General features: G+C 39.3%; 1 protein-coding gene across 1 annotated transcript in view; it reads right to left on the bottom strand.

The window, feature by feature from the left end:
• The window catches only part of TPH2 (tryptophan hydroxylase 2), a 49,990-nt gene extending 27,903 nt beyond the window's left edge, over positions 1-22,087 (bottom strand). The window contains exons 1-8 of the mRNA XM_066319184.1: positions 21,910-22,087; positions 18,894-19,046; positions 16,415-16,598; positions 16,206-16,306; positions 13,304-13,371; positions 7,143-7,339; positions 5,298-5,433; positions 169-295 (exon numbers count right to left, since the gene is read on the bottom strand). Of these exons, the coding sequence (XP_066175281.1) occupies positions 169-295; positions 5,298-5,433; positions 7,143-7,339; positions 13,304-13,371; positions 16,206-16,306; positions 16,415-16,598; positions 18,894-19,046; positions 21,910-22,014 (1,071 nt within the window). The 5' untranslated portion in view covers positions 22,015-22,087. The remainder of the gene's footprint in view (positions 1-168; positions 296-5,297; positions 5,434-7,142; positions 7,340-13,303; positions 13,372-16,205; positions 16,307-16,414; positions 16,599-18,893; positions 19,047-21,909) is intronic.

Below are 22,087 nucleotides of genomic sequence, written 5' to 3'. Positions count from 1 at the left end.
CTTTGGTCTTCTTAAAAACAATAGAAAAACACCAAAAGTTCTGTGGTAGTCACATTATAGTCACCTGGAATCTGAAAATGTAGCCAGCTCTAATTAGACAACGCACATCAGTTCATCAGCTAAAAAGGAGGAGAGATGAGAGCATGCCACAAAAAGATTTTAACTCACAGTGGCTAATTTCTGAACATCTTCATCAGATGCTCCCAGTGAAGCAAGTCCTATCTCTTGTGAAAACTGTGCAAATTTGGGATCAGCAAGTAGAGGCACATGTCCCAAGAGTTCATGGCATGTATCCCTAAGGGAATGGAAATGAAAAGAGAGTCATTACAGAAATTAATACCATAATAATTCCATAATTAATTTAACATAAGCCATTTTACATGGATCTGACCCCTACCTTAGAAGTCTTGCAATGGAACATGGTTTTTACAGTGTAGTTCTTCCCTGAGTATATGGTTTCTACATGTAGGTAGAAACACACACATTAGCTTCTGTTAAATAGGTTATATATCATGTAATCCCAGCTGTTCTGTGATTTGCTTATCATCTCCAGATTGAGTGAAAGAGCCTGATCACTGCAATCTTTCAGACTTGGTGACATGAAGACTGAACTGCCCAGGGGAAAGCCAGATGTCCCACAAGTACAGTCTTCAGCTTTTCTCTCGACATAAATCAAAATCCAAGACATTCCCTCTTCCTCTTGTCCAGTCCTTTTTCTGTAGTCCTCTTTCTGTACCTGGGTAGCACTCCACATTTTGCCACTTGCCCCCAGGAACATGGGGCAATATTTACAGAGGTTTCTGTGTGCCTAATTTCTCATTTAGTCACAAGATCCTACTGCAATTGCTGGGTACTTTTGTTATGCAGTCTACTTTTCAGCAAGCAGATTTCAGAAAAAGCAGAGAATCCAAATCATTTCAAAAAGAACAGCTGTTTACATCTGTAAGTGCATTGTTAGCCATGACAAAGTGCAGACATAAGTGTACAAAAAACTGCTAACGGAAGTGCACATGCATCATCTACAAAAGCTTTCAAACAATTCTGAAAGTTTTGCTGCATTTGTTCACAGGAAATAATGGACTTGGTAGTAAAGTTCACTTTAAAAATCCAATCTGACATTTCCTTTGCGTTTGTCTCTTCAAAGACATTTCTCTCTCTTTCTCTCTCTCTCTTTTTTTTTTTTTTTTTTTTTTTTTTTTTTTTTTTTTTTTTTTTTTTTATCCTAAGCTGTAAACAAATGTTTTAAAGGCAGTGAGAAAACATCAAGTTTTCTGCCTTCTACCCAAAATCATCCAATTTGTCTTTTACAAACTATTCTTGTTTGAAAAGTCACAGAACATGACATTTCAGATAAATCATGAACAGAAAAACAACCCTCTGTGTAATTTAAAGTCTTCTTACCCAGTATCCTCACCAAGGAGTCTGAACCAATAATGCGTAGGTAGATAGTAGCAAATAGAAGTTTCTGAGTATACATATAAAGATTAAAGTATTTGGTATTCCTAGTTTGCCTGGCCAAAAGTGTATCAAATACAGTTCCAATACTGGAGGGACATGTATAAGTCTTCCTTCTCAGTCCAAATGGTCTCACTGACAGATGCAGAGCAACTTTTGCTTGTGTTACAGTCACACTTTTTGGTGAGACAAGCACCTCTGAAGTTGTGTGCAACAAGTTTAAGCCAACTTCACGTGTGAGTAATTCATTCAATGGGACTCACGGTCTAGAGGGGAGTCCCTTTCTCATTGGAACTCAGACTGGAAAAATGGGTTAGCTCTGCATGCCTCCATTTCTTTGTTCAGGAGGTAGTTTGCATCATTTGACTGGATAATCATCAAAGCTAACGGCCCTTCTTTAATTAATTCAATTCCAATCACAACTTTCTTCTATCATCTCTTGCAAGATTTAGCTCACTAACAATGCAAAGGACAGCTGGGAAATATAGTTTGCAGTCTGACAGACACATCACCACTTCCCAGTACCAAGCAATTCACTGGAAGAACCTGACTTCTCCAACCATCAAGTTCCAACATAAAAATGCACCACAAAGCCCATTCTCTGGAAGCCCAGCACACCAATTCTTCCCTCCATCAGGCAAACCAACACTAATTGCTCAGCATCTGTGCTACACTCCATCAGTCCAGATATATTTAGCTTTGTATCAGTAGTTCAAGCACAAGCAAACAGTGAAACTGGCTCCAAGTTCTTGACTCCAGGTAAGTACACTGATCTGCAGGAAGGCTTTTACAGCACCACCACTACTACTGACACCTACATAGCAAGTGCCTACATCTCTATTTTCCTGTGCTGAACCCACAACCCCCAGAAACAAATAAGTAAAGATGATTTATTCCCAGTTCTGTACTGGGACACATGGTCTTTGTTATGTCCACTCTTGCAGACAAAATTAGAACAGACAAAGCCTAATCCCATTAACTTGTCTCTCTTGGCAAGGGGAAAAGAATGAGGAGGCAGAAGATATTTCTCTCATGCATTTAGCTTGTAGATTCTTCTATTAAAGCTATGCAAAGTAATATTTTGAATGTGCAGTTACAAAGAGGGGAGCTTAAATCAAAAAGCATATGAACAAAAAAAATCCCCAAACCCACAAAATCTTTCAGGCAGAAACATGAACCAGCATTTGGGATTGTCATTGGAGTCTTTTAGACTTCCCTGGCAGTCTGGCCCTTTATAGATAGTCTAAACAATATAATTCTTCGCTTAACTACCAAGGCTTGATTCTTTTGTTTTGTCTTATTCTGAAAATAATTAAGTTCCTTTAATTTATTCACACACATTGCTCAGAGAAAATAAGATTTTTGTAATGCACTTTTCACAGCAAAAGATTTTTCTTGGAGTAAATTAGTTAGTAAAGCAGAAGAAATCTACATAGCTCTGTGAATGCAGTGGAAACATAATTAAAATCAGGAAGAAATATCTTTTAAAATGCATATGGTAGTGATACAGATCAAGCTAAATGAACTCTCTAATTTGTATCTAGCTCTGTAGCCTGGGTGTTAAATCTGACAGAAAGCCCACTGAAGTCAAAGGGAGCCTTTTTACCAGGTTTGTATCATTGAAATGCAACATTCACCAGCCAGGGACCTGCAGCAAACCTCATTATGGCCCCATATATCAACCAGGAGATCTCAGGGCATTGCAGCTACTGCAGAAGATAAAGAGCTGTCCCCACTCAAGTCAATTTAATTTTGCCATTGATTTTAAAAAGTACCAGGTTTTCACTCCATGCTTCTGGTAACACTTATTCTGTGTTCTGTGTTATGGAAAAAAAAAAAACCTAACACATTTTAAAAGGGAGTTTCAAAATTTTCCAGTGGAGTTCCTGATAGTCAGTACACATTACTTATCTAATGTGTACCAGTAGGTCTGCAAGAAAAGGGTATAACATCACTAGAAAACGACAACTTAAATCATCTGTTAGTCATATTTAGAGGTGTTAAGACCACAACCTGTATTTTTAAGTTCAGCCGTAATAAGGAATAAAAACCCTCACTCTAACTCAACTGTTATTACTACTCAGCTACTTTCCAGCATGACCACATATGTTACCAAAAAAGCAGCTGCCATTACTACTAAGGATCAGCTGTGATCCACTGCTTAATTCTGAGTGTAAGCAGCACCCTGAAAATTGAAGGGCTCTCAAATACACAAATCTATGAACTAAAGAACATCAGGAAATGCACAGACACACTTAATTGCTTCCTGGAAGATGTTATTGTTTTTATTCTGTTGGAGTTTTGTACCTATATCTTTTATCTGTAGAAGAAAATGTTCTAGTTTGTACTAAGTTAATAAATGTCATCATTCTTTTGCTGAACACTGGTACGTGCTGCAGCCTGAAACACTAGCTTCCCACATGAGGGGAAATCATTGATGCAAAGCCTAGTATTTCCCTTGTATCATTTACTTTTTTGAAATATCTACAGATATTTTTAAAATATCTGTAGACGGGAAGAGGTTCAGTCTTTCCTTCCATCCAAGATTTTCCATTCTATCAATCTGCCTACAAATGTAAGAGATTTAAGTTCCAATTACAGGTTATAGAAGTGACTGAATTCCTTAAGGGGTCATCACCTCTTTTCCAAAAGAAACACACACACAAAGCTAGCTTCAGAGCATTTCAGCAAGTGCTTCCCCGAGCCCAGACCTTGAGGAAAAGGCAGATAAGTGTCTAACAGCACCACCTGGTGACTCCTGCCAGAATAAAGCTACTGCATTTTTAGATACAGCTTAGTATGCCATGCCATTAAACCTTTTATATTCAAAAATATTACTCCATGGTTTTGGCAGGTAGTTCATGAAATCAAACTTAGGCATGAATCCAAATGCTTACAGGACTGGAGCTGAATATACATGTATGAATCTTTCACGTAAATTCGGAAAAAAAAATCAGACTTACGTAGTCCAAGCGAATCAAACCACAGCTACAATTTCATGCTAACTGCCTGATGACTGATAAACTGAAAAAATGTCATTCCTGCGGTTACAAGACCAGCAGATACCTTTGGTAAAACTACCTCCATATTATCTAAATGACACGTACCGTTCTGCTGCTACTGCACAGAACACAACATAACGCAGGACAAGAACTATAATCTCTTTGATCTTCTTTTTCCCCTTTTTTCATCAGAAGATCCTGTGTCAAAATACTTCATACTAACTCACCATATTCTGTTTTGAAAAAGCTGCAATGCAGTTCCATAAAAGTCATAATTAAAGTGTTTCTTATTTCTGTCATGATTTCCCTGTAACAGGCTTCATATTTAATATTCTCTCTTGGTAAGAAAATAATGCCCCATGTCTTGCTTGTGTTGTACTATAGAAGAGAAATAAAGTTCAGCTATGGAACCTGGTCCAAAAAAATAAAAATGGCAACACAGAAGACCAAATTAAAATTCTGAAAGCAGGTTTTTTTCAAGATATTCAGGGGGAATTTTTTTCCACCATTTCCTTCTAGTTGTCCAGCAGAAAATAAAATTGTAGACACTTTTTCAGAATTTTTAGGTTAAAACTCATTTTCCACTGAAATTTAATTTAAATAGTATTTTTTACCCTCTATATAAACAACCCAGTTATTTAAGACCCTTGTAAAAAGTCAACAAAAAAGTCTGAATTAAATTCTGGCTCACCAATGTGAAAGATTATGTCATCAACCGTGTAAGAAGAATTTCACATTTTGCAGAAAGGTTCCTCTTTTCAATCAGGGCAAATTCACTTGTTTCTTTTAAGGAACTGGTGAGCATATTTGCTCAGTGCTGAAGCAAAGGCAGCAACTTACGGTTCGGGTGTGTAGAGAGGATCTGAGCCGTGCCGTATGTACTGCGTGCAGTGAAAGACTCTGTACGCTAAGCCAGCTAAGAAGTCACGGGGAGACAGGTACCCAGCAACTGGTCTCACTGTGAAGCCAGACCTTTCTGAAGTGAAGGAGATAATAAAACATCACAGATCTGTTGTTAATTATTCTACCAGAAGCATGACACAAAGAATCTTGATGATCATCATGCATAATTTTCAATTATTACGTATAAGAAGTGTTTTGCGTTGCTTGTATATGTATGATGAAAACAGCTTGAGGTATTTCAAAGTTGATCTTAGTATCTTTGTCAAAAAAAGAAAAAAAAAAAAAAGAAAAAAAGAGAAAAAAAAAAAGCTAAAGTCCTGTAAGTGATGTTCTTAAACTTTTTATGTCTGGTACCAAATGGGAGCAAAGTTTCCATACTGGAAAATACAAACTATGTTAAAAAACTAACAGAACAGAATAGGATTAAAACAAATCTGTCCTTATTTTTAAAGATAAAATATTGTTTATGTCAATAAAATACTGATTTTACAGCCAAGGTCCTCATTAAAATACTTAACCGTGTTCCTTTTTCAGATTACTCCCAGAGTGAAACAGTTTCAGACTCAGTGACTTCAAAAAGTACGTTTCTCTCAAAAATTAGCTCTTTATTCTTTCAAAGTTCTTACAGGACAGTGTTTCAAGTTTTTCTGCAACAGGTACTATTACCTGCTCTATGTAGTCTGAAAGCATATTTCTGAAACAAGCATGAGATTTTGAATTTCTATTCAGGGAGAAAAGTTTGTATGATTTGGCATCATTCCTTAGAGACCGTAACACAACACATGAGAGACCCAGAAGGACACAATCAAATTCAAAGAATGATGAGTCAGCTACTAGAAAATGCAGGTTTTCACAAACGAGAATTATGGATGAAACATGGGCAGAGGAAAGTAAGCTTGTCATTACAAATTCTGTATTTCCTTTAGCTTGTCCATATGTATATTTGGATAACATGCTTTGCACATTATTCTCTTACCAGAACATGTTGGGGTTTTTCAAAAACCCACCTTTATAATATTTTAGTTCCTGAGTAAGAGGTCTAAGAAACAAATATATTTATCTGAAGGGACCTTTGAGGAGAAATTTAACTCTTTGGTAGCTTTTCTTCTAGAGATAAAAACAACAACTCCATGTCTGCCACACTGTCCTCATGGGATACATGCACATTACAACTGACAAGTAAGAATTTATTTTCAAACTTAAATGTGTGATACACTGATCCTTTAAAAAATAAAACTAAAGAGAAGCACCACATCTATGGTGTCCAACATATAAATATAAGGACTCACTTCATGAGGTCTCAAGCACCCAGGAAAGCCTCATATTCATCAGGCTACAACAACAGTGTGCCAAACCTGCTCTCCTCTTCTAATTCAGTTATCTTGGCATTTGATTCCCTCTTTTTCCTGCCTGGATATTTGGGGGATGCCCAGTGAGGTTACCAGAAGTCCCCATCTGTGGCAATGAGAGAGCAGCGCTAACTCAGCTCTTCCTTTTCACTGTACTGAAGGGTTTTCTCCCTGTACAAGGTAACATCACACTTTATATGTTCAGCTGATTAATTTTCTCCATTTCATACTTGCAAATGCCTGCATAAAACTTTCTTGACTCAAAAAACTCTGCCACAGAGAACACCAAAACCAGAATGATACCTCAGGCTAAACTGGAGGCCACTGACAACGCTCTGCAAGTCTTTTCATTCATTGTGCTTTGTACTCCATACTAACAAAAAGAGTGTTTTCATTAACCCATATCTATTGATAAACCAAATATGAATCTTACCTTTAAGAAAAATAGAAACATCTTCCAACTGAGGCACATTATCTTCTCTGTATCCACAATACTTGCTCAGCAGAGGAAAGTTTTTTAAGTATTCACGACAAGCATGGGTGGGGTAGAGTTTACTGAGTTCCCTAAATACCACCCCCCAAGTTTTAACTTCTTCCGCTGTGTACTCCACTCTGGGAATGGGTTGACCACTATTGGAAAAAAAATACAAAATACCTCTGAATACAACCAGACTGTAGACAGATTGTAGACAGCAACACTTCCACAAAAAAGTATTATTTTAATAAAGGCAAAAGAGATTATTAAAACTATTTTAAGTATTTTTAATTGACAGCTTGATGCTTCTTCCTTAGAATTATTTCTTGATGCTATGATGTACATATTCTATCATCTCCTTAAGAACTGTGTTTCTTACTAACCAATCTCATTATTTCTTAATCTTTGTACATATCATAGTAGAAAGATGGATTTCTTATATACCATGTTCCTATACCAGACTATTATTTCTCCACTTACTGACACTGGTACCTTTGCAAGTGGATGGCTGAAGATCCTGATTCAGTCTAACATGTAGATTGAGTAAGACCTTCAGTAGACTGCATTCTCTATCCATTCTTTAAAATATATAACACAGCATCAAATGCTGAGTGAAGATTAGGCAATTAAACAGATGCTTAAAAATGTATGGATCCAATTTTAAAAATGTGCACTTATTGCTAGTACAGCTGCTTGCATAAGCAAATACGTTTGGAACCCTGAATTCATGCAGGACTACATTACGAGGAAGGTCATCTCAGAGCCAGCAGCTCAGCCTAGAGGAAACGAAGCCTTTAAATTCATCCCTCCTTTTGTTTCAATTCTGTCCTATTCCTCTGCCCCCTCCCACTTGCATGGATGTACAGACATTGGAAAGGAAGAGCCTCCCAGTACACCTGCAAATCTGTTTCTGACATCCAAGATTTGCCTTCAGTAGTTAGAGTTAATTCAAGACTGACTGGCAGTGTGAACATTACACAAAGAGCTCCCTCCAACTTGCACTGCCTTGTACTTGGCTGTAAGGAATTTCCCATGACTTGGTCATGGGCCATCATCTCATGTCATTAATTCCCCCTAAAAATGTTATAATGTTCCTCTGGATTTAATATTCACAATCTAGAATATGTAATCTCTGCAATCTGCCTTCTCCCCAGGCATCTTCTTCTGCAGCACTGTAATTATGAACAGATTGGCAAAGGGATTCACAGCATCCTCCTCCACTCTATCAGTCCTTATCCCTCACTCTCCTGCCACAGGGCTGGCAACGTGGGCACAGCCAGCCCAGTGCTGCAGCTTCCCCAGTACCACAGACAGCAGCTCAACAGGCGTATCAGGCACAGGCAACTCCACTGCAGCAGGAGAACCGCAGTGCTGGGCTGTTCCTCAATTCATAATCCTGTCTCCACCGTAAAAGGTAACAAGGAATAAGCCCTCATGTCACATTTGATTGCTGCTATGCAGTCCCTACATGCACAAGAGAGGATCATCTGCCCTACATTCATTGTGGTTGTCCCCTCATCTTTATTGAAAACTTACCATTTAATCCCCTTGCCTTTCATGGTATCAAAGGATTTTGATCCATGGCAGTTATCTGTCAGTCAAAGGCAACTTTGTATGAGGTGCTCGTACTTGGTAGGGACTGCTGAATATCCAATACATGCACTAGTTCCCTGTCAGCCTCTTTTGCAGACATGACAAGAATTGCAACACATTTAGTGGAGTATTTCTCATCCACAGAAGCTGCACTGGGCCCATCCTGCAGTGGGAGACAGTCCTTCAGGTCCAGTAGCTGTCCTCCCCGTTAACACTTTACCAGCCTTAAGCTGCCTGCCAGCTCATGGAAAGCACAGCACAGCTATTCTGAATTGTACTGTACACAACAGATACAAACAGGTTGCTACTCAATGCGCTTGCATTTGCCAGAATACCCAGCCTCATCCCTTCTCCGTAGGTCTGACCTCTACTATGGATACTACCAGTATGGGTCAGCATTGCCACATCAAGGAGGAAGATATGGAAAAGCTCACCTTTCTATTTAGCCTGACACTAGACAGCATCTGAAGTCAAGGACCTGAAGCTTGTTCACCACTCACTAAAAAATTTCTAACTTAGTTATTGTTTCAATTAATTCATTAGTACTGAAGTAAGGTTCACTGGATGTTAATTCCTTAATAGGCTTTATGCCTGGGAGAGCTGATCTTATTTCCAGCTGATCATGATACTGCTTTCTTTATAGAAAGATTCAAGGCAGCCAGACTTGTGGGAGGATCTATGCCTTTTTTCTCCAGCTCTAAAAGCTTCGTATTCCTTGCCTTCTTTTATCAACATGCAAGACCCACGTTGCACTCAAACATCTCAATAAATCATGGAAATGGCCAATCTGCATAGCCAGTTTCCCTGTGGTTAAGATGACTCTACAAGATAACCTAATCTGAATTTTTATTTCTCCTTACTAAAATAGGGTCTTTTCATTTGCCATGGTCATGAGCTATCAACTCATATTATTAATTCCCTCTTAAACATCATATGTTTCCTCCAGATTTAATTTTCACAACACTTGTCCAAACCCTAATCAGTCTCAAAGGATTAATTAACAACATTAATGCATTTTCACTATCTTTAGGATAGAAGCTAAGTGAAGGAGGGACGAATATGGTTTTTTATGGCTTTTCTGGTCCATTTACTTCATACAGCTGATTTTCACTGCTGTGCACTGTTAACATGCTTTTTCCTTTAACAGCCAACTCTAGCAAATACCTGCTCCTCCAAGTTCACTTAGTAATATTTTTTTCCCTCTCTCTCTTCATTACAGACACCACTTTATGTTCAAGCGAAGCAAAGCACCTACCACTATAGAACAGTAGCAATTCATAAAGAAAATGCTGATCTGAGATTTTCAATTCTACTCTTTATGGAGCCAATTCCTTGCAGCTAAATCTCTGGGTTTTTCTAAGGAAATAAATGTGGGTTGTTGGCTTTTTTTATAATGGAAAATTAGAATTAGAAACACATCAAGCCTCAGTAAGTAATTAGGAAGGTCACTTGCCTCGAAGACACTGAGAGATGTTTATCCCCAAGGAGAGCAACCCTTGTAAAAGAGCTGTTCTTATTGTAGAAATAAGTAAATAGTCATTAGACAACAGAAGAGAGCGTGATGAGACTGTGATGTAGTGTCAAGACACCTACAGTAACTCTGAGCTCCACAAGGTGGATAGCAGAAACAGCCCAGCTGTAGCAGCACAATCTTCCCTGAGCTGATCTGCCTTTCCTCAGTGTGGCTTGGACTGTGCTGCAGCAGGATACTGAGGCTGTCTCCCTGGGCTGTCTCTCCATGGATACCCAGAGGCAGGCTGACTGTACAGACCAGAAGACAGAGCATGTCCCCGGGGGAAAGGGTAACCAGTGCAGGAGACCTGAAGTATGAATGAGATTTTTGACACAGGTTAGGTAACTGCCCTAAGCACTCCCAGTTTTTCTGGTCCCTGGCTAAGAGGATTTGGAGCCTCTTCTTTTCTTTTTGCTTGTAGTAGTAGGACAAGTTTGAAATCTTTTAAAGGTTTGAAAAGATGAGGGGAATGCAGGAGTACATCTGAACAGTTTTGCTGAAGTACAAGATCTGGTCCTCAAATAACCTCTAGTTTGGATTGTGTAATTTTTGTAATGTGCCCCCAAGAATGTTCTTAAGCCTTCAAAATCTAAAGAAGGAAAAGGTTCTCCTTTCCTTTATTTGTTTTATTTTCTAGAAATATGCAGGATTACTTTATGTTATTTTGCAAAAAAGTGTTTCTCTTCTGGTTTCAGGGTGGAAAAAAATAACACACTTGGAAGTCAAAGACCAACTACTGCTTAGTAAGTCAGATGCATTGCCATTCCAGCACTTAGGCACCTGAGAGGGAGAAGGAAGGAAGATTTTATCAGCAAGTTAGAGCTGTGAAATGCATGGCACTACTGCTACCATCATGGATAAATGGAGAAGTATCCCACCTACCAAAAGAGTCTAAGAGCACACACAGCCTGCCCTCATCCACAGGTATCCACTTGACATTTCACACTGCAGTAAATGCTAGGCAAGAAGCACTAACTTCACTGCAAGCATTAGACTCAAAGAAAGATAATAAATCAATCAGCTTTAAAAAACATTCTAACAAAAAAGCTATCTCGATTTACATTTGGAAGTTGGCAGATCAGGGCTTAGCTGGGCAGCCTAGAGAGCTTCTTTACTAATAAATACCTGCCCCAGCAGGCAGCAGCTCAGTGTGCTGGATGGATGTCATGAGCACCCAGCTAAATAAATATCACTGTGGGCAGAAAGTGGAAAGAACACTAGCACCTACCCATGTGTAAGACTGGTTATAGCTTAATGAGTGGCATGAGACAAAAGTAAAGGAAAAATATAATCAGAATTATATATGCTAACAAAGCAGAGTTAATCCTTCTGCAGCCTGTGTAATAGCCTTATGCTGAAAAACCTTCAAAAATTCAGTTTTGACTTGATTCCTGACAGGATGTGCCTGCTGTAAGTGGGGAAAAAAAATTTGCATGTTTCATACTCTCAAACCACATTGCTAGAAATCTCAAAGGAGAAAAAAATGAAAAACTTGAAGAACTGTAGAGAAGAAAATGGAAAAGAAGATGAAATTAATATGTTCTTTCCCTTGAGAATGAGGGCTTAAACTGGTTGCAAATAAAACCTAGAGTAGGATTAGAACTAGTTGAGTGCTTCTGTGACAAGAAAATTGCAACACAGTAGGTGTTTGTAGGTAGAACAGCAAGTTTCCTAAATTCCAGGGACTGTAGCAAATTGAAAATACTCACTTGAAATGGGGAAAAAAATATCAGAATGAGAAAACACTTGCAGCTACTTGTGTGCAGTCACCAGCTTATCTAACTACATAGCAATGCACTGATTAAATTCTAAGGAACTTGGAGCTGTATTGGCAAAACCAGTAAATGGCATTTTGCAGCCTCCAGTAGAATCACAGAATCATACAACTGCTAAGGTTGTAGAAGATCTCTAAGATTACCAAGTCCAACTGTTAACTCAGCACTGCTATGTTCACCACTAAACCCTGCCCCAAAGTGCCACATTTAAACACCTTTTGTACACTTCCAGGGTGGTGATCCCACCACTTCTCTGGGTAGCCTACTCCAACATCCAACTACCCTTTCAATAAAAAAGTTTCCTAATAACAAGACTAACCCCTTGTGCAGCTTGATGCCATTTCCTCTCATCCTGTCACTTGTTATTTGGGAGAACAGGCCAACTCCCACTTCACACAACCTCTTTGCAGGCAGTTGTAGAGAGTGATAAGGTCTTCCCTGAGCCTCCTTTTCTCCAGGCTAAACAACCCCTGTTCCCTCAGCCACTCCTCATCAGACTTGTGCTCCAGATCCTTCACCATTTCTATTGCCATTCTCTGGACACACTCCAGCACCTCAATGTCCTTTTTACAGTGAAGGGTCCAAAACTGGACACAGGACTCGAGGTATGGCCTCACCAGTGCTGAGTACATGGGGAGAATCACTGCTCTGGTCCTGCTGGACACACCACTGCTGATAAAGGCCAGGATGCCATTGGCCTTCTTGGCCACCTGGGTACACTGGTGGCTCACGGTCAGATGCTGCTGATCAGCACCTCCAGATCCTTTTCCACTGAGCAGCTTTCCAGCTGAGTTTCTCCCAGCCTGCAGCACTGCAGGCTGATGAGACCCAAATGCAGGACCTGGCATGTGGTTTGTTGAACCTCATGCCATTGCATGCATCAAAAGAAAATAATAATTTTGTGGTTTAGTGAGCTCTTCCAACTATGTGTGATTGAGCAGTGCATCAGTCTGTCAGTAAGCCATGGAAATATCTGTAAAATATTTTCCAAAGTTTAAGTAGCTGTGAATAAAATGCTAAAAGAAAGAGTGCTTGCCTTTCAAACACTTTACTTGCCTGCAGCTATATCAAAAATGTAACAGGATTCCAAGTATCAGGTTTGTAATTTATAGCCTACACTAAACTAGTCAGAGTTTAAAGGATGACTTTGTCTACTGTTAAACTTCATCCTACAGAATTAAGTAGAGCATGAATTCTAACTAGTCAGCAGCACAGGGAAGAATTATGCCAGTACTTACTATTTATAGCTCATGGCAACATCCACAAAGTACTTTCTTCTCTGTCGATAGACATTATCTTTAAATCCCTTAAGCAAGGAAGAAGAGAGTAATTTACAATAAGGACATAAAATTAGCTGTAAGAATTACAAAATAAATCATTAAAGTGTTTATTTAGTACTTAGTTGCATTGTATTTTGATTAACACTGTCTACTGTACTGCAAGAGAAAGGGAATTTTTTTTTCTTTTTTTTTCTTCACCAGAGTTCCACAGAGTTCTTTCAGGAGAATTTTGTGCAAAGGTACAGTCCAGTTGAAAAGGGAAACTTCCTTCCTGTCATTTTATCTCACTCATGTTTTCCTTGGTCTGAACTGAGATCTACAGACAGATATACAGCACAACAATCTACTTATTCTTAATACACTTTTTTCACTATAATCAAGCATCTAAAGATCATACGCAACTCATTTTGAAGATTCTTATTTCAGCAGTTGCCATCTTAACCAACACATTGGGAACTGAACCATCAGCCTCCAGCACCAATCTGAGTTACAAAGGAAGGGCTCTACCTTGTGGGCTACAGTAGGCTCACACCTTCTCCCTATTAAGAGCAAAAGAGCTGTATAATACATACATACTGGCCATTACAGCTCTTGGAGCTATTCAAATTTAGAACAAGATCTCTTCTATATCTATAAAACATGAAGACACTTCAGGTTTGGGCTACATGAAGAGTAAACTATTTTCAAAGTAGAACTGCCAACCTCTTGAATATATAAAAAGGTAAAAGAGTTATCTAAGTTACCCAGTGAGTAGCCCAGAAAGTGCATTTAAATTTCCCCCAGTCATAGCTGAAGATTAAAATGTCTTTTTTCCTTACTGCTCACATAGACAAATGCAAAACACTGAAACAAATTGAAAGATAGCATTGCTTGATTTGAAATACTTGTATGAGCTTCCATAAAGCACAGATGACATTTTATTGCTCCATAACCAAAGCTGTGGTGCTGAGGCAGAGTATGGGAGGATTTCCCAGGACTACAGAAAGCTTTCAAACCTCCACTCCTTCACAGAAAAGCTTCTTTGACTGGCAAAAAGCTGCTGTAATCTGGGGGAGCCTCCTTGTCTCCTTAATACCTTTTGGGGTAAATGTTGAGTTACTCAGCTAAAGACCATTCAGAAGACCTGGAAAGTGATGGAAGACAGCACAGGGGACTTAAAAGCCTGTCAGGTGTAATGAAACTGAGACTGAAATCATTAGCCATTATGAGTGGGTTAAGGCTAAGCTGCTGAAGTGGTGCTATCCTTACACACTCTGTAACAGGATAATTCTCTATGGTCCTCTGGCACATACATGCCACTGCTAAGGAACAGGGCAGGTACCTGTCACAAAGGACAGTCAGATTAAGTGTTCTTACCCCATTTCTAACATCTAGCACGCTGCATAGGCTAACAAATGGTGTGTAAATTGTTTTTTGTAAGAGTCCTCCCAAGTGTAAAATATATATTCATATAAAGAAAATGTCTTTTTTTTGTTTTCTGTAAAACCGAAGCAAATTTTCAGCAGAGCGCTCAAGTATTTAATGAAGGTACCAGCTCAGAACATAAAACAGCATCTAATGGCCTGTCACAGCCATAAACTCAAAGCTGGAATGAGCTGCCTCTACAACCTCTGTTTCAACCAAATTATGGCATATTGTTGAAGCTAATCAACAGGCTTTTCCTTTTGGAGAAAATGTGAATTAAATCCTAGTTTGTCATCAAAAAGTACATGGCAGAAACCAGGATTCAGGAACATGCTCCCTGACTATGGGCCCTAAGTATGGGAAGGGCTCCCACATGATACAGGAGGCTGAGAACCAAGCAAGGTGATGATGATGATGATGATGATGATGATGACTGTGGCTGGTATGTGGGCAGGTGACACCAGAGACAGGTGACAGCAGAAACAGTGGGGCTGCCATGGAGCTTTGTGATGGTGTCCATTTGGCTTGTGTGCACAGGGGTGAGAATTCTGTGCCTGAGCTCCCACACAGCACAAAATGTGTGCAACAAAAATCAAAGGAAATGACCATCTACAGCTAGGGTTTAATCTGATTCTATTACAAGACAGTCTTATGGTCAGATATCTTAGTTCACCACCTACTTCCTTTCAGGTGGAAATTTCTGACAATACCAGTTTAACCCAGCCTATTTTAAGAATTAATATAACTATCTAACACCAGTATCTTTCAGTCAAGTCACTCTGAGGTAGAAACTTGGATTTATAGAAAGGGATAATATTTAACACAAATGTTTACAATCATCTGCCATCTAAAGACTCAGAGGTTACGCATTTATAATCATTAGCCGAAAGAAATAAAACAATAAAACCTCCTTTTTTCTGTCTTTTGCATTGAGCATTTGACACTACTACAAATATAACTTGTGCATGCAGGCTTGTCTCCTGCCACCAAAGTCAGGAAACGATGAGAGACACCTTCCCATCTGCTGCATTCATCAAAAACAGGAACATGTTTCTCTGTTTTATCTCTTAATTACCCCCTGAGTGCCAAATAATTCTTCATAATTCCTTCTTCTCTGACACCTATTGACAATAGCAATACTTACCCAAGAGCTACTTCTGGCTGAACCGAAGGTCTTATTGATCTAAATTCTAAAGTTTGAAACTTTTCTATGAACCAATTAATTTTTTTTTTAAATGCAAGCAGTACAAAAGGGTATATGCTTGATAAACAATGAATAAGTTTTGTGGAGGACCTGCATTTTGTGTATCTTTCTACAGAAAAGGAAAACTAATCCACTGAAGCTACCAAAGAGAAAACCAGTCCTCCTCTTCTGAAAACAATCAGCAGTCAACAGGCTTTTTATTGGCAAATAACCTGACAAATCATCGACAGGACAATTTTGTGTTACACTTACAGGGTGATCAGCATCCAGCTCTGATCCATACATCAGAACTCTCTGAGAGCATTTGTCTAACTCAGAGATCTTCCTGGGGAACCAAGGAACACAGTCGAGATCTGTAGGAGACAGAATGCAAATTGAATGTACTGGAGTGTAAGATCATGGAGATACCTGTGCAAAACATCTGTCAATGTCCAACCCAAGTGACACAAAAGCAGCCTTGCCTTCTTCATCCGTCCAGATGTTTTCCGGTGGATTGAGAGATACTATATTAGTTTGAAACTTGAGCAATTGGATTAGTTCATTAAATTCTTTCTTACTGCAGTCACAGTCCACAAAAATTTCCACCTCTGAATTCCTTCTCCTTGATTTTCGTGATTCAATATGAACCATACTCACATGTTTTTCCTGCAGAAAGATGAAATAACAGATGAAATACAGACATACCTAGAAGAGCAATTTCAGAAGAGGAATATTGGTGGCATATTCCTCAGGAAAGTTTTTCCAGTTTTTAGAAGGCCTTTTTATTGAAAGTATTCCTATTTATTGAAAGTATTGAAAGTATTTCTATTTACAGGATTAGTTAAGTACTGATGACAAAAAATATCTTACACAAAAAGTAAAAAACAAAATTATTATTTTTTATATAATTATACTCTCTTCTATTTTATATAATTATAGATTATTCTAGTTATATAATTATTATAATAAAAATCTTAAATTTTTAAATAATTATTCTCTATTTTTAATGAAGAAAACCATGTAATGATTTCATTTTATTTACCAAAACAATCTCTTACAGAGGACAGTATTACACAATTTTTTTATTTAATGCAATTTTATATTTATCTTTGCTACAAATATTAAATTAAAATGCAATTTTAGTTGGCAATTTGCATAATAATTTAAATATATTTGAGCGTGCTTCTTAAACAGATGTTATTAAACATACTACTTGATACACCTTACTATGTAAGAAAATATTATTATGAGAGTAAATGTACATCAATCCTCACTTATCTACTGTGCAATTATCAATAAAATGAAGTGTTAACAGCAATATAATTAAAATCTAACTCAGTTTATCCTCTATTACAATGTCCCCATCAAACACAAATCATGCAACAAACACTACAGTCTAAATACTTTTAGCATGAAACTTTCCTATGGGGTCTCTCTCCCACCACAACTACTGGTGTGCCAAGTGTACTGTACAAAGACAGTAACAATAATGTGCTATGGCTGATCTGATCTAGAGTGACAGCCTTGCTTCAAAACAGGAGGTTGGATTAGATGGCAGTTCTCAACATGACTGACCTCCTACGGACTCCGATTCTTCCTTTCTCTTGCTAGACAGAAACTATCTATTACTTTTCATTACTATTCTTGCACTTACTCAATGAAGCCAATAAAACATTTGCTGACTTCCAAATGGGAAGAAATTCGGGTCTGTATTTCCACTTGCCTGCTGTATTTTATATAAATTCCAGGTGGAGGTCTCCTCTGGTAGAGCAAACCAGCAGTGTCTGTTTTGACACCTCTGGATATACAGCTCATTCATTGGCATGGTCCATAACTGAGTATACAGTGTAGCAACCCAATCACATAACAAATTCAATTTTGTCTTCCCTAGGTTGAAAATAAAACCCTGCACTCACCTCTGCAGTACTCAAATCGTTAAGTGACTACATGGATGGGGGTTGGATATCCCTGCCACATCTTCCAGACACATTTTAAGAGACCAGAGTGAGTTCTATGCCTGTTTCCAAGAAGGGGTAGCCGATGTTTAAATCCAGAATTTCAGGTATGAACCGATGCCAGCATTTCAGCCAGAGCTGCAGTTAGACACTTAACCCTCGGAAAACAGCTGCACTGAAAACACAACTCCTACCACAACTTCTGTTCACTCCCTTAGGTTTCCCCTCTTTGTGTCAAACACACTGCTTCCTGGAAGACTCATTCCTGTGGGCTAGAGAATCTACATGTCTAATCTACACAAGCCTTGGGAACCTATGAGTGAGGGCTGGTAAGGCCCAGTGATCCCACACTAACATCCCTCTGAAGGTTTGGCCTGAGAGGCAAAGCCTCTCCTCCTAACCTCCTAACTTTCTCTTCACTGCATAGACTGAACGGCCCAAGACTTTTGTCATGCTACTTTAAGGATTCTCAGTCACGCCTCCAAGCACTCTGAGCAGGAGTCTGGCCAACAAGCACAGACTGCACGGGGACATGTGCGGGAACCAACACCTCACAATTTACATTCCAGTTAGACACATAAAACCCAGACCCTGCAAACACTTAAAGGTGTGTCTAATTTCCAGATAAAGCAAGGCTGCAACCAGCATCAGCTGATTGTATGTGACTTAGATTCCAAACTGTTCTCTGAAAGTGCCTCCTTTCATTGTGGCCTGCACAGACAACTTCAAATCTAATTTACAGTGTTGAGAATCATGTCAGAAACCTAAAGGGAATCGTGTGAACATCAGCATCACTGTCAAACTTTATTCCAGAAAACTCTTCACAAGCCCAAAATGATTTGTTCAATGGTCCATAAAATTTTAAGTTACTTTTATTCAGCTCTGCAGAGTGAGTGTAGCTGCACTCTACTCCTCCTGCTACGGTCCACTAGATTGATATCAACAAAGAGCCTGACCTCAGTAGCCGTCCTCAGTCCAGCCAGCAGAAATGATTTGTAAGCATTACCTGGAAGAGTCTGAGAGCTTTCACCAATCCACCAACTTCATTCTTCAAGGAAAACACCACAGCTGTCTTTCCACCTTCAGAAACAGATTCACTTTTCCCATTTCCCTTATTCCCTTTCTTCTCCTCATTTTTCCCAGAACTCGATCTGTTTAGCTACAAACGGATAAAAAACACGATCATTTCAGATGAAAACGGGCATTTCCCACAAGAGAAATTTTTGTTTGAAAATAGCTAAAATAGCTGAACAGAACTCATCCTGATTTAACTTGAAAGAAGAGGTCATCTGTTTGCTTGAAATCAGAATCACAGGTTAAAGGCAGCTGCTAGAGATGATTGTGTAAGAGACCAGCCCATATAAAACAAACCAACCAAACAAAAAAAACCCACCACAAACTAAGGAAAAGCATAGATGGGATACAAATACGATGGCATTATTTGGGCAACATTATCATTAGAAGTAAATGTGAAGCAAGTGGAGACAGTCTGAATTACCAATAAAGCCTGCAGATCAGTTATTGTAACCTGAACATTGCTGCAAAATCACAGGGATGATATTCTAACCTGTACCAGACAATTTATGAAGATGTACACTGGTCTGTATTTTTGTACCAATCATTCTTATATTTAAAGACAAAACTTTATATTCTCTATTGTAGTACAATTAATATTATCATGTAATGCAATTCTTCCTACAAAAACAAAACTTTTGTTGATTATACAGACAAGAACAGAAATACCTAGACTGCAACACAAAATACCAAGTTGAAGAGACCTCAAGGATCATCTGGTCCAACTTTTCTTGGTAAAAGCATGGTCTAGACAAGATGACCCAGCAGCCTGTCCAGCCGAATCTTAAAACTGTCCAGTATTGGGGAATCCACTGGTTGTCTTGGAAGATTATTCTAACGGCTGATTGTTGTCATTGTGGAAAAACTTTATATCCCACAGAAGTTGAGCCAGCTGAAGAACTCAAAAAAATACAGAAAATTACACCATCCTTACCACTCTTACATTCTTCTCACTATTTGTGAGCCCAAGACAAAATTTCAGTCAGTGTTTTCCAAAAACATCATTTTATCAGCTTAAATCTTGCTGATTTAAGCCTTTATAGACAATTTTTATAACATTGACCACGATTTTCAAAAAGCAGCCTGCATTTTCTGATACCTAGGCTGTTACTTCCAGAGAAATTCAGTCTTCAGTGAGATGTCAATTGCTTTGTTATAACCCATAAAAAATATGAAGACAGACAATAAAAAACATAAACTATTTCAATTATTCAAATGGATTAAATTGTCCTTCAGTAATTTCTAAAGCAGCTTACAGAAAATAACCTGAAAATTCAGCTTTTTAAACATATCTTCTGACACTCTTTAAGTCACACTGATGAAACCAGCCACATTTAAACTTGGTATGGGACATGCTAAGAAGTCTCTGTGGTCTCTTCTCATCGTTTATTAGACTACAAGGAAACGTAATTTGTTTGCAGAATGATATATATGAATGATATGCAGCTTCACACGTTTATTTTTTAGCAACTGAGTTTACATGATTCTGCTCCTACCTGATACGGTAGGGGGTTTGTCGAGGGAGAGTTATGGGGAAGGTCACTTTTGTTTTAACTTCTGTAATATCTGGGATTTGGCTGAATCCTTTTCACATACATCAAGCACACAACCTCCACATGAAGTGACAAAGCTGCTGCTTTTGGAGCATCTCTGGTTTTTCTGTGTGTGCTGCTTTCTAGAAGTTTTGTACACACACGATCATGGAATCAACCGAGCATCTGAGAATCTCAATACTGTCAAAAACAGAGGAAAACGAGGGCATTTGGCACTTTCCAAGCCCGTCACAGGTTCCTTAATACTCTCAAGAGACATTACCCAAAGTGATGACTGAAAGACCCTCTCAAGCATTTAAGAACTAGAATGAATACCTATTTATTATGAGAAGAGGATGAACTTGAATATTATCAGCCACGTTCATTAGTACACTTCATAATTAAACAACAACTAACAGACCAACTTTCCTAATGAAAATTAATTATCCGGAGCAAGTGCAAGTCTTCAGGAAAAGAAGTCGTTTACAGCAGAACTCAGTGAAGAAAGTAACTCAACTATAAAGAGCGGAAAACAAATTTATTCCATTTAATTCAATGCTTTCAACAGAAGCTGAGTATGTATAAAAGGGGATAAGTCCACATTTTACTGTGAAGACAGTAGGCCAACTCAAAACTGGTACAAGCCCATATATTCTGCTGGTTTTACCCAACTGATAAAAATCTTCATCTGTTATAAAATTTTACAGGAGTCACAGTCTTCATAATCCTAAATATTTCATGTATTCAGAGCAGGTTGCCTTATTTAGTCACACATACATTTATTTACCTGTTAGCATACAGAAGCTTATCGCATGCTTGAAACCACCCAAGCACCTGTTACACACCTTACAGAGAGGCATTTCCAGCTCCTGACAGAGTTTCCAACAGTCCCCTGGCACAGTGTTCCCACGTGTCCCTCCACCCCTGCCCTTCGGCAGAAGCCGGGAACACAGCAGCAAATTCACCGGGACCAACGCAGAGTGGGTGCGCGGTATTTGTACCTGGCCAAAAAATGCTTTACAGATCGAGCTGTGAGGCTTACGAGTGCCCTGAATAGGCAGTCTCTGCTGATGCAGACAGCCCGCTGGACTAACCCAGGACTTCCAAAATTCAAGCATTTAAAACCATCTGAGCTAGACCCCATGCTTTTCGATTACTCCAGCAGCAATACAGTTCATTTCTGCCGTGAGGCTTGTAATGCTAATGAAACTTTTCCCCTTATTTATGGCACTTCTAAGGCAGCGATTTGAACGGGGACCTGTTCGACAGCGAAGTTAGCTTCCCCGGCCCCCGCAGCTGCTGACAAACTGCTGACCGGACCACGAAGCGAGGAGCGATGGGGACGCGGGGCTGCCCGGCCCCGGCGGAACCCGACCCCGCGGCGGCTCGCCCTGCCCGCCCGGCCCCGGCACTTACGGTGAGGCTGCCGGCGGCGGGGCGCTCCTCCGGCAGCGCCGAGTCCAGCGAGAAGCCCCGGCGCGCCCAGTACTTGCTGGAGAACATCATCATGGCGGGCTGCATGGGGCCGGCGGCGGGCGGGGGGCAGCGCCGCGCTCTGCCCGCCTCGCCGCGCCCGCCGCCTTTATACGCCCCC

Source organism: Sylvia atricapilla, chromosome 5 (assembly GCF_009819655.1).
Source record: "Sylvia atricapilla isolate bSylAtr1 chromosome 5, bSylAtr1.pri, whole genome shotgun sequence".
Taxonomy (NCBI): Eukaryota; Metazoa; Chordata; class Aves; order Passeriformes; family Sylviidae; genus Sylvia; species Sylvia atricapilla.
Note: the sequence above shows the minus strand (reverse complement) of the source record. Positions and strands in the feature narration are given on the sequence as shown.